The 12,768-nt window shown below is 45.4% G+C and overlaps 1 protein-coding gene across 1 annotated transcript in view; it reads right to left on the reverse strand.

Moving 5' to 3' along the window:
• Positions 1–346: 346 nt before the first annotated feature.
• Positions 347–12,768, reverse strand: part of LOC147006304 (uncharacterized) — a 32,004-nt gene continuing 19,582 nt past the window's right edge. The window contains exons 5-11 of the mRNA XM_085869111.1: positions 11,646–11,714; positions 10,239–10,309; positions 10,033–10,089; positions 7,376–7,615; positions 5,291–5,416; positions 5,041–5,116; positions 347–2,212 (exon numbers count right to left, since the gene is read on the reverse strand). Of these exons, the coding sequence (XP_085725237.1) occupies positions 1,215–2,212; positions 5,041–5,116; positions 5,291–5,416; positions 7,376–7,615; positions 10,033–10,089; positions 10,239–10,309; positions 11,646–11,714 (1,637 nt within the window). The 3' untranslated portion in view covers positions 347–1,214. The remainder of the gene's footprint in view (positions 2,213–5,040; positions 5,117–5,290; positions 5,417–7,375; positions 7,616–10,032; positions 10,090–10,238; positions 10,310–11,645; positions 11,715–12,768) is intronic.

Below are 12,768 nucleotides of genomic sequence, written 5' to 3' on the forward strand. Positions count from 1 at the left end.
TTGAGAAGGATGAATGAGGGGGATGAATGGTGGGAGAAAGGTGAGAGGCGGAGTTTTTGAGAGAGGTGAGAGGGAGACTTGGAGGGAGAAGAGTGGGATGGTTGCTTTGAGAGTGAGAGTGAGGGGTGAGAGGGGTGAGTTGGCACTGAAGTTGGAAAAAAGAATGGTTGATGGAAAGCGAACATTCATAGCAAACTGGGGTTTTTTTTAAGTTTTCGGTCAGAGATGTGATTGAACACAATTCTTGAGGGATGCAACAAAGGCGAATTCAGAGAATGGAGAGAAGAAACGCTGTTACAGTTGGATTTTTTAGGCAAGGTGTGAAGGAGAGGTCGAATTGAGAGCAGTCTGTTTAAATAGCAGAAGAGTAGTGCATTCTGATACAGCAAAGAGAACCACACGTGTGATGGAGGAAGATGGAGCATTATAAGAGATCGTTTTTGTTATTATTATTAATGTCTGAGAGAGTTTTCAACATATTAGGTCAAGGAAGTGTTGCAGAAAAAATCGTGGAAGAAGAAGATGAATGGAGACTCGTGAGTGTGCAAGGAAAAAGGTAGCGGGTTTTTTTTTGTTTGTTTGTTTGTTTTTTTGACGTTTCTCCTTTTTCCCAACATGGCTGACACACCACAAGACCGATGACATTATATTTATCATTTAAACATTCTACATGGTAGTTGCACCTATAATTAAAATTTCGTATCAATCCGACAAGCGGTTTCAGAGAAAAGGGAAGAACAAAATGCAGACATGGATGTGTGTACATTGTATGAATGCAAGTACGCATGTACGTGTGCACATATGGGACTGACCGTTTCACCCCCCTTTTTGCTTCACAAGAGTGGGCCAACTCGAAAGGCACTCTGTGGAATGCATACCTCTGCTTGGCGAAACAATTTACATTTTGTATCCAACTGATAGGCTGGATCCCAAACTGAATTTTCACCAAAATCAAATCAATTCATCCTTGTCACAGGCCCAACCTGTCAAACAAGCTTCATTGAAATCCATCCATAACCTTTTGAGATATCCTGCTCACAAAGAGACAAACAGACAGACAGACAGACAGACAGAGACAGGGGTGATAACATAACCTGTCCACCCTCGGTGGCAAATGTAACTTGTGAGAATTTCAAGCAGGAAAGTTTACCTTGTCATATTCAGTGATGTCTCGTTTTTTTCTGCTTTTCTTTCATTTTTCTCTGCTGAGCAACCTAGTACTTCCAGCCCACACATACCACATATGTGCCGGAATCCAGTTCTGCTCGTTTCCTTTGTAGAGATGGTGCCGCCTGATACCTCCTTCTGGGCACAGATACAATCTGTTGCCCCCGGACAGCCGGTGCAGATTGTTGTGCGCAGGGAGCCGTTGCGGCAAGTTTCCTCCGTGGAGCTGGTGCGGCAAGATGCCCCCGGACAGCCGGTGCAGCTGGTTGCCCCCGGGCAGCCGGTGATGCAAGTTGCCCCTGGACAGCCGGTGAAGCAAGATTCCCCCGGGCAGCCGGTGCAGCTCGTTGCCCCCAGGCAGCCGGTGACGCAAGTTTACCCCGGGCAGCCGGTGAAGCAAGTTGCCCCTGGACAGCCGGTGAAGCAAGTTTACCCCGGGCAGCCGGTGAAGCAAGTTGCCCCTGGACAGCCGGTGATGCAAGTTTCCCCCGGGCAGCCGGTGAAGCAAGATGCCCACGGGCAGCCGGTGATGCAAGATGCCCCTGGGCAGCCAGTGCAGCTCGTTGCCCCCGGGCAGCCGGTGACGCAAGTTTCCCCCGGGCAGCCGGTGACGCAAGTTTCCCCCGGGCAGCCGGTGACGCAAGTTTCCCCCGGGCAGCCGGTGACGCAAGTTTCCCCCGGGAAGCCGGTGACGCAAGAATCCCCCGGGCAGCTGGTGCAGCTAGTTTTTCCTGGGGAAGCAGGGCAGCAAGTTTCCTCCTGGGAGCTGTTGTGGCAAGTTTCCCCAGGGAAGCTGGTGAGGCAAGTTTCCCCGGGGCAGCCGGTGCAGCTTGAATCTTCCGGGAAGCCGGTGCGGCTAGTTGCCCCAAGGCAGCGGGTGTGGAAATTTGCCCCCGGGGAGCTGGTGCAGCATGTTGCCCCTCTGGAGAAAATACAGCCTGCCGTCCCCTGACTGCTGCTGCCAACAACCGATTCGAACTTACGGGCAGCTGTGGCACATTCTGCCTCCTCCATTCCACCACTGATGGCTGCTGCATATTCGGTGCTGCAAAGATTGATGTTAATTTTCATTCACATACATCATGGATTTTACCACAATTCTCAATGGCAAGAACATGAACATGTTCAGAGAAGATGAAAATATCATTGGTTTACTTCATTACATATGAGGTCTTTCTTTTTTAATGTAACATAAGTTCAAGGCTCTCTGTATCAAGTTCAAAGTAGAAGGCCGCTCAGAAGAGCACATACCTCCGCCAGGCTGATTCGTTGACGTTTTCTATCTCATTGATCGGCCGGATCTGTATTCGGACCTGAACAGAAATTTAATTGGCTTGTTCTTGCCACCTCACCAACTCATCCACCAAGTTTTGGCCGAATTCGTCCATAACTTTTTGAGAGATCATGCTATATATCGTTTTCGCCCAATCACTCAATGGTGAAGAATCACTTGAAAATCCAACATTGCTGGTCATGTCATCTTTCTTGTTTTAAAAGTACAATATCTGACCATCAGTTTGGATACTACACCAGTCACTCAATGCTGGATGTACTCCTGCTCCTTTCCCAGCAATGGTTGGAGGGCCCAACTCTAAAACAAGAGGGCAGGGCAGAATCCCTGGACACATCTTGGGTATTCGGCAGTTTGGCATCCTACTTTTCATGCCAACCTCTGTCTGTGGCATACAAGACCACCTTCATTCCTGAGTTTCTGACTTCCTCCATTCACATTGAGATCATTTGAATCCTCTCCGCTCTTAATGGAGGCAGGAGTATCACAAGGTCATGAGTTGTGTTCAGTCAAGTCAGGCATCTATATAAATGCTCTCTCCAATGCTCTGGAAACTTTAGTTTTCACACTTTTATGTCCAGCATCCTCGACAGCAGCAACATCACTCTCCACTGATCTCATATAATGAATCCTGTGGTGAGGTGGGTCCTATGAAATAACTTGCCTTCTCTTCCTGAAAAGCAAATCCAATGGAAGGCAATCTCAGAACATTCCACAAAGCCTGCAACAAGTGCGGTCCACTCTCACGAGAGCCAGAAAACAACATCTATCCAATCTCAAGAAAGAAGTTTCATACTTGTCTCCCTCTCCTGAAACCAGGTGGCATCTTGTTAAGTCTGCTTCTGGTGTATGCTCCCCCTCCATCCCTTTCTGCACATCCCCTTTCTGCTCTTTCTATTCTATCATTGCCCTCAGTCATCTTCCATCTGCTTGGAAGACAAACATCATTACATGAAGAGGATGTAAGAGGCCTTCATCTGCAGCTTGGACTACTGCTCTCCCTTGTAGGTTGGTGCCCCTGCATCACATTGCTCAGCTTGACACCGTGGAAACGAAGCCCGTCAAGATTATTGGAATCTCCCATAATGAAGCAGAGTCTATCGGCCTATCACTTTCACAGGTCGGTGGCCTCTGTCTTCTACCGCCACCTTTCTGACATTGCATCCTCTGCCCTTTCCGAGTTTTATCCAACCTCACCGCCCCTGCCCCCAAGCCCCCACCCCAAATCCCTCATGTTATGCAGGGCACACTCGGTCTGCCAGTAACGCATTTTTGGTGAAACTCCCAAAATACAGAATCATGACTCATCTCCACTCATGAATTTCAATGTTTTTTCCCACCTGTGGAACCAATTTACTCAGTCTCTTCAATCTCATCCTTCCCTCCAGGGCTTCAAGACAACAGTTCACGACCATCACAGGTACCACTTCCATCGCTCATCCCCATCCAAGATCTTTCTACCCCATTAACGCAAGTCAAGCCCACGTCTTTCCATGTTTTCAGTTTTTCCTTCCACTTCTGTAATTGAGAGTTTTCTGCTACATCCTCCTTGTTCACCCCCTGCGACCTCCCTCTGTCCTTATTCTTCCCCACATCCTTTATGTTTTCAAGTCTCGCTCTATTTTGTCCTTCAACCCTGCTCTTGGTGTGTCCACCCACATCATCCTGCATTCTCTTTGTCTCTGTTCCGGCTCCTCCACAAACCTCGACCCCACACACACAAAAAACTTTTGGCTATCCCAGTCGTCATAACCTCTCTTCGACTGTCCATAAAGCAAAGCTTGCTTCCAAAAGCAGCCACAGACTTGGGATCTTTCCAACGTTCGAGGTCTTTCCTCAAATAAACATATCTACTCATTGTCTGTAACTTAATGGAATACTGCTCTCCTCTCCAGGCGGGTTAGCCTGCCCACCCCCCTCCGCCTCATCACCCCATCGCATCTGTCCTCGATTCTGTGAAATAGAAAAGTCTCAACATTATAGGAATCTTCTGTGATGAGGCAGATGCATTTGGCAAGTACATCACAGACAGGTCAGTGGACTCTCTATATTTTCATAATCTATTCTCCGATATTGCTCCCTCTGCTGTTCAACCCTCCCTTTACAATATCAGGAAGTAAATGTCCTTCCAGTGACCCCTCGTGATCAAACTTCCAAAGTCCAGGCTGACTGCACACCTCAATCATTTCTTCCTCGCTTCTCCCAAATGCAAAACTGCCTTTAGTCGGCCATATTATCCCACTCTTCCCTTCAGGGCTTCAAAGTAAGTGGTGAACTACCATCTCATTTCACCCCATGATAACTCATAATCTTTATTACCCACATGAACCCTTCTTACCCCAACCCCGAACTGCAGGTTTGTGCACTGCTTCCCCTTATCTCTTAATCTCTTCCAACAAACTTGATCATTTCTCTCTTCCCTTCTTTTTGTTCATCCTTTGTTGATTTTGGCCAAGAGTTTCCCTGCTGCCCTCTCATGAGTTCATGCTCTTTGTTGTCTTGGTCTTCCCTGAGCCTCCATTTTGCAGAGAGAAACAATAAGAACAAAAGATATAAAAGAGTACAAAAGAAGGGCTGGTTACCTTCAGCAGCTTCAATATGTTGGCTTATGTAGGAACTTGAGGGAGGTTTGTTGAACCACGAATGATGCACAATCTCCTTTAAAACAAAATAATGGATGTGTTCGAATCAAATATAAACACGACCATGAAATGACTCCATCAGAGAACAATAGCATTTTGCTTCACAATCACACGAGTTCAGCAACCCCAGTGTGTGTAAACCTGCTTGTTCATCCAAATCAAATCTTCATAAACGGTATCAAACCCTCACCTTCATCGAAAGTCTTTCTCGAGGATTTTTGCGAATCATCCCTGTGAGAAGGGAGGCCAACTCTTCACTCGCAGCAGGTGGAGGATTATATTCAACCTCGTAGTCTTTCCTGTTGTCTCCCTTTTGCTGTCAGAAGGAAAACAAATGCATTTGTGAGAAACATCACAATCAAATACATCAGCATAATGAGGATATTCTCAACAATCACTCAATAATACAATGACCAAGACTTGAGTGACTCTCTACACGAATAACTGTGTGTGTGTGTGTGTGTGTGTGTGTGTGTGTGTGTGTGTGTGTGTGTGTGTGTGTGTGTGTGTGTGTGTGTGTGTGTGTGTGTGTGTCCTCCATAACTCCAAAACCATGCAACCGAGCAGCCTGAAACTCACATACATACTAAGAAAACACCAAGGAAGGACATGACTGAAAATTGGGTGTTTGGGTGAGTTAAAACACCCCTTTTGAAGATAATTAACAGCCTTATTTAATTATATCCTTTAGGAGGAGGCATCCTCAGTCACCACTCTCGAATGGGTCTCGAGGCGTATCCGAGGTAAACTCGCTGGGGTCTGAAGCCACCATGTTTTTTTGCCTGCTCAACCATGCTTTGACTTGGAACAGGCCACAACGATTTATTCATGATAAAGTTGTTTTTTTTCACTTTCCTCACTCATATTATCGAATGCCTGTTCAAAGCTTTGAATCGCCGGATACATCGCAATGCTTAAAACACCCGGAGATGGCGGCGTTCGCAGCTTTATTTCATTTTCGCACACGTGATCATCATGAGAATCTCTTAAACTAAGGGGAATTACAAGAGTTAAGCTCCACAATCGACCTGTGAAACAGTTCCGACTCCTAAAAAAGTGTTCATTTCTCGAATTTGGACATCTCCGTGAGGGTTATATTTAATATGACGGTTCGTTGATAGACAATCGCATGCCAAGTGAGCTGTTTCTTATCAACCATTTTGATGGAGTGCTTCAGCTTCCTGGCGAGTGACCAACAATATTCACTCTGTCACTGAATACTGTATATCGATCGACTCGATCAAAGTTCAGGGCTACTCGGCTGCGTTGGCCACGTGTTGTTCTCTGGTGGAACAGGCGATGGCAAGACCATTGAGAGATAGGGCCAAATCCAACATATAGCATGATATTTCAAGAAGGTATTGGGCCAGATATGTTCTCGTGGATCAGTGTTGCATGGTGGAGGAATGCGCTCTACCGAGTGTCCTTCTCGTTGTATGAAATATGAGGGGGGTGGGGGGTGCATGAAATATGGTGTGTAATGGTCTTTTTCATTGGATTTGACCGCTGGTTCATGCCCGTGGAGGGAGGTCGAGACTTAGGATCACGGGTCAAAATGGGGGAAAAAAATTAAACTCAAAATTTAAGATTGGATCATTCCCAGTGGAACTATTTACCATCTTTCAACGTTGGTTTCGGTGGGAAGCGTGAGGATTTGTGATGGCGTGCCATCGACTTCACTTTCGTTTATAATTGTCTTTCCAGTGGTGTGTTTATGCTTTAAAGAAGAAGAAAAAAATCTCCGATATACATTCTCTCCACAAACTTGATCCATGTTTATCGACAGGGTGGCCATAAAGTCTGGAAACATCAAAAATATTATGTCGTTCTGTTTATTATTATTACGTCTCGCCAGATCTGAACTCCTCTGATTACTTCCTCTGGGGTATGCTGAAAGCGCAGGTTTCACCAGTGAAAATCAGAGACACGAATCATCTGAGGCGACGCATCATGGATGCACGTGCAGAGATTGATGGAAATGCTGCATTGATGCACCGCGTTCATTACAATTTTGCACAGCGCATTGAACTGTGTATTTCTCATGAGGGACAACACACTGAACACATCATATATTGTCATGTGACTTCCGTTAACTTCTGCCTAGTAGTTACCTGTTCCTTCAACCTATCCGTAACACCTGGTACAGCAAAGACTGCGTTTTTGAAATTAACAATGAAAGTAGTTACTGATAATGTTCAAAAAGGCAACTTTGAGCATAATAATGATGACATGAGTTTGTGATAATGATAGTGACGCCATTCCAAACAAGACTTACTTTGATAACACCACACGCAGTAAATTTGGTTCCAGCGAATAATTGTGTGAAGAGGATACCCAGAGACCACACATCAACTGGGGGACCTTGATATCCACATTTGCAGAAGAAGATCTCCGGCGCCGCATATTCAGGCGTGCCACAGATCATGTGAAGCTCTTCATCTTGCGTGACAATTGTGCAAATGCCGAAGTCTATTATCTTCACGATCCCCTGACTGTTGTAAAGGGTGTTTTGAAGCTGCAGAACAAACAGAAACCAATATGTTAATAGAAAAATGAAACCTTGGATGAAAAGAGAAGGCAGGAAAAAAAATTCAGGACAAGAAAAGTAAAAAAAATAACCTTCACCAACGCAAGGAGTTGAAACAATAAGATGGAGGAGCTCGAAGTGAGAGTAAATAGCAAGGAGTACAAATGATATCGTCACAGCAAGTGAGACTTTGTTTTATAAGAGTAGTTGGAGGATCGAACAAGAATGAGACTGGATGTACAGATGTGAGAGGAAAGAAAAAAACAGGAGGTGGTGAAACAATCTTGGAAAACGACAGTCTTATCTTAAGAGAAAGGGGTGATATGAAGGAGGGAATGAATGTGGAGGGTTCTCTGTGGATAGAAATTAGGAATGGAAGATGAGTTAGGTGTTCATAGGATTGGTTTATCAAGCCCCTGGTGTGAGGGAAGGGTGGGATAGAAAGGTTCATGAAGAATCCAGAAAGGCATGTGGTCAGGGAAGAGTATTGATTAATTATCGGTGATTTTATTTTACCAGGGATAGATTGGGTCCAAGAACAGGGAAAGGGCAGAGGAAGAATCTTTAGATCGAGCCCAGGATAAATATTTAATCCAGTTTGTCGATAATTCCATGAGGAGAGTGTTTGAACTCACCTTATGTATTAATCTGAATATGGTGGGAAAGGAAGAGGTGGAGCAGCATTTATGGACAAATGACAAAAACATGGTGTGTGCAAGGGGATTGTGTCAAGACCTGAGTTTGGGAAGGTGGAGGGAGGCTGTTGGATTTCAGGAAGGCAAGTTTTGAGTGTATGAGGAGAGCAGTGCTGAAGATTGGGAAAACTCAGAGGATGATAATCAACATCACAGAAATTGGCATGCTTTTGACATGGTCTGGCACCCTATCCTGCTCAACAAACTCTCTTCCCATGGTATCCAAGGATATCTCCACTCATGGACTTGCAGAAATCCTCTCCTGTTACAGCCAACGTGTGGCTCTAAATGGAGTTCTTTCATCCCCTCTTCGAGTCCATGCTGGAGATACTCAAGGCAGCTTTCTGGGCCCTGTTCTGTTTCTGGTTTTCATCAACGATCTCTCTCGCTCTCTGGAAAATCCTCTGCATCTCTTTGCTGATGACTCCACCCTCTGCCGTACCATCTGTCATCCCTCAAATTGGCAAGCAGAAGCTTCTTCCCTTTCTGCCCAACTGGATAAAATCGCTAACTGGTCTGACATGTAGAAGATGTCTTTCAATCCTGACAAATCTCACTATGTTTCTCCGAAAGGACCCTTTGGACCCTTTGGACCCCCCCTCTCCTCCCCCATCTACTTTCTCAACAATCCTCTGGAAGAAGTCCTTTCATCTCAGCTTCTGCATCTCACTATCTGCCATGACCTTTCCTGAGAAAGCCACATTTTCAACCTAACCTCCCAAGCCAGTCGCCGATTGTGAATCATCCTTCGTGCAAAGTCCTTCCTCGGCCCACCTGAGTTCCTGACCACAAACAAAGCTTTCATCCACAGCCTGATGGAGTACTGCTCTCCCCTCTGGGCTGGTGCACCTGTCTCTCACCTTTCTTGGCTTCACACTGTGGAGACCAGGGCATTTAGAGTTGTTGGTATCTCCTCTGGTGAGGCTGAGTCTTTGGGCCTCTCACTCTCTCACTGCAGGCAGGTCGGTGATCTTTCTGTCTTGTACCGTCTCCTCTCCAGTGTTGCCCTCCCTGCTGTCTGCGATATGTCCCCCACACCGCCAATATTTCCGCAGGGTGCTCAAGGTCCGCCAACAACCCCCTTCTGGTAAAACTACCAAAATCACGAATCACTGCTCACCTTCACCCTTTCATTCCTCTTTTTTCCCGCCTTTGGAATAAACTCCCTCACTCTCTTCAATACCATTTTTCCATCTCGGCCTTCAAAACAGCTGTTCACCACCACCTCTTATCTTCCCCTATCCAAAAGCACGATCATTTCTACCCCCGGTTAATCCACCCCAACCCCACCTCCTTCAAATTCCCTGCTTTCCTTCCTGAAAGTCCCTGTAGTGTCCATCTTGTGTACCTCATGTTCTCCGCCCCATCCCTCTCCCTGACACAGATCTCATGTCTCTGTTCCCCACTATTTTGTCCTTCTCTCTCCATCACCTCTTGTCTCCTGCCCCCCTTGTCGAGGGTTGTGTGTTAGCTCCCATACGAACTTCGACCATGTATACAAAAAAAAACAAAAAAAAACAGGGTGATTGTGTTACAGGCACACAGTGAGGTTTTGGAACAAACAAAATGAATTATCCTTCCGGCCCCTACCCCACCCGCTCCCCCTCGACCAATGGCCCCCAATCCTCTCTTCTTGTGCTGCACAGAAAATTGTTTACATTGCAGTGTTATGCAGTACGTATCACAAGCTATGATGGTGTACTTTGTTACCTTGATATCTCTGTGCACGAGGCTCCGACTGTGAAGGTACTCAACAGCGGACGCCATCTGGAAGGAGATACAAAATATTAAAACGTTGATGCAGATTGATTTGAAATTGTTCAGGATTTACAATTTTTTTCGAATTAAATGCTTTCCGTCGTATTTCGAAACATGTCATCAACATCACACTGAGGCGAAAAGCTCTTTCAGCTCACCTGACTCATGGGAGGCCATGCCTGTTGTTCTGAAAGCTTCCCCCGTGAAGCTAGGTAGTCACCCAGTGAACCTGCACACACCAAACAACGTTAGACATTTTTATACAGAAACATGCAAGTGCATGGCAACGAGTATTTATATTTTTGAGAAAACACGAGGAAAGGAAACGGTGACAGGTGACAATTATGGCCAGAGTTGAACACAAGCAAGGGAATGGATGAACATGATGAGAGGAGAGAGAGTGAGAGAGAAGGAAAGGAAACAAAGTGAGGAAGGGTTCATGGGGTAAAATAAAATGATTGAGGTAAGGGTGGAGAATAATATGAGATGGTAGTGCACTGATTGCTTGAGGTCTTTGAGGAAAGAATGCGAGTTAATCGTCTCCGTTTGGCAGTTCCACAAATGAGAGAAAAGAGGAACAAAGGAGTAAAGGTGTGTGGATTTTTAGAGTTTAAACAGGAGGGGTTTACTGGAGTAAATTATCTGCACTGAAAGAGCGGGAGATGGTCTGAAGGTGGAGATGGCAGAGGGAACTCGACTGTTAATTGAGTGAATCTACAAACATGGAACATTACACGTGTTCCTCCATGTGTGTAGAACAACATCCCCTCCTCTCTCTCTCTTCTCTTCCTGTTCATTAATTCCCTTGTCTGTGTCCAACTTTGCCCCCACTGTTAATACGTTTTAAATCTGTCACTTCACTCTTCATGACCCTCTGTTCTTCAGACAGGCAGCAATGGGCAGATGAGCCACCAGCTGCCATGTGAAAGCAACTGGCCATGTGTTTCATCCTCATTACTTGATATGCCAAGAATAGCAAGGAGTCTGCAACTCAGTTTGGAAGTCAATCAAGGAGTCTGCAACTTATTTTGGAAGTCAGCTTTGAAAAATGATTCACCAAGGAGAGGTCGTGGCTGATGGTGAAGGCTATGAATTCAATGGAGGAAACCATGTCAACTGTCTGAATATTGACAGCTTTAGATTACATAGAATCCAGGACATTAGTTGTGATGCAACTGCCTCATCACATTGATGAGAGCAGTACTCCATTGAGCTAATCAGCCTGGCGGAGGTGTGCACTCTACCGAGTTGCCGTTCTAGTTTAATTTGCTATTTGGATAAACCGTCATGGTTGAGCTCAATAGAGCTGATTATCGGGACATTACACTGTGAACATGAAAAGTTGAAACTAAACGTCTGAATGTCATCTTCTCTGCTCTTTTTGCTCCTCGAATAAATATTCATGGTCAAGCATGAGCCTGAGACAGAGTACACAAGGTCCCAACAATCAGGACATGATAATTCATGAATACAAACAACTTCATGATTTAGCTATCCAAGTCAAAGAAGGCTTGATGGACACCAACATCTGTTGGAGTTTTAAAATATTAATTGAGAAAACTCACCTCCATCAACATACTCCATCGCGAGGACAACTCGGTTTTGGATTGGGAGGTAGACATCAATGAGCTTCACTTTAGGGAAACAAGAGAGTGGAGCACAAGTTAAATTGACACAATATAATAAACTCACCAAAAGTGAAAATCCTTTAAACAACATAATCATCGTGTAAACTTTACACGGAAATTTTGTGTGACCCTTTCAATGACAGCTAATCAACTGGTGAATCCCAAAATGGTACTTTCACCATTAACTAGAATATAAGACTCGTCTCCTCACTGACAGAAGTACCAATCTTTGCTGTGATGTAATGAGATGTGATGAATAGGGGAAGAAGAAAAAGGATTCCTGGGAGTGCAGGGATAACCAGCGCGCAAGTTAGCGTTTGCAGTTTCACCAGGTGTGCTGTCACCTTGGGTCAACTTGAGATGGTCTCTTCGGGTGGATGCCTGGAATGTCCGAACCTTAAGAGAGGATGATCACCTGTCTCTGTTGTCATCTGAGCTCCAACGATTCAACATCGGAATTGAAGCACTGGCTGAGGTTCGGAGACCAGAGAGTGGTGAGAACATGGCGAGTGGTTACACTTCCTATTATTCTGGTCACTCTGATGGTTACCATGCCCAACGAGTTGCTGTTGCTGCAGAGATGCCAACTTTTGGAAATCAGAATTAGGGAGGATTTGCAACCGACACCAAATAATGTGCGCGAAGCGCACATCTCGAGCGCGGAGCGCTCGACCCTTGCGGCGGGGTCCAGGGCCCGCCTTAGGGCCCTGGAAGCTCTGGGGTTCTAGACACTCTCTAGTGCCCTCTGAGCCCTATTTTGGAGCATTTAACATGTTAAGAATTCCCACTTTTTGAACAAAAAAAGGGGAAAATTGTGCACTTTTTAATGTTACATGTATGTTAATATTAGTAAGTTAGGGGACAATCAAAGATTAACAAAAAGCACAAAAGAAGCAATATTTTTCTTACCTTACTGGCTGGTACTACTGCTGCTTGCTTTTTCCATGGCAGCTTTGCTGAGTGACAGCTGTGTGGCTCTTTTAGCCCTTCTGATTATGTCTTTGCTGTATTCTCTCTGGTAGCAAGGGGTGCTATGAGCTAGTTTTTCAATTAAGAGAGC

The sequence above is a fragment of the Eptatretus burgeri genome, unplaced genomic scaffold (assembly GCF_056783735.1).
Source record: "Eptatretus burgeri isolate ZD-2024b unplaced genomic scaffold, Ebu_testis_v1 Ebu_testis_scaffold_3196, whole genome shotgun sequence".
In the NCBI taxonomy this organism is placed as follows: domain Eukaryota; kingdom Metazoa; phylum Chordata; class Myxini; order Myxiniformes; family Myxinidae; genus Eptatretus; species Eptatretus burgeri.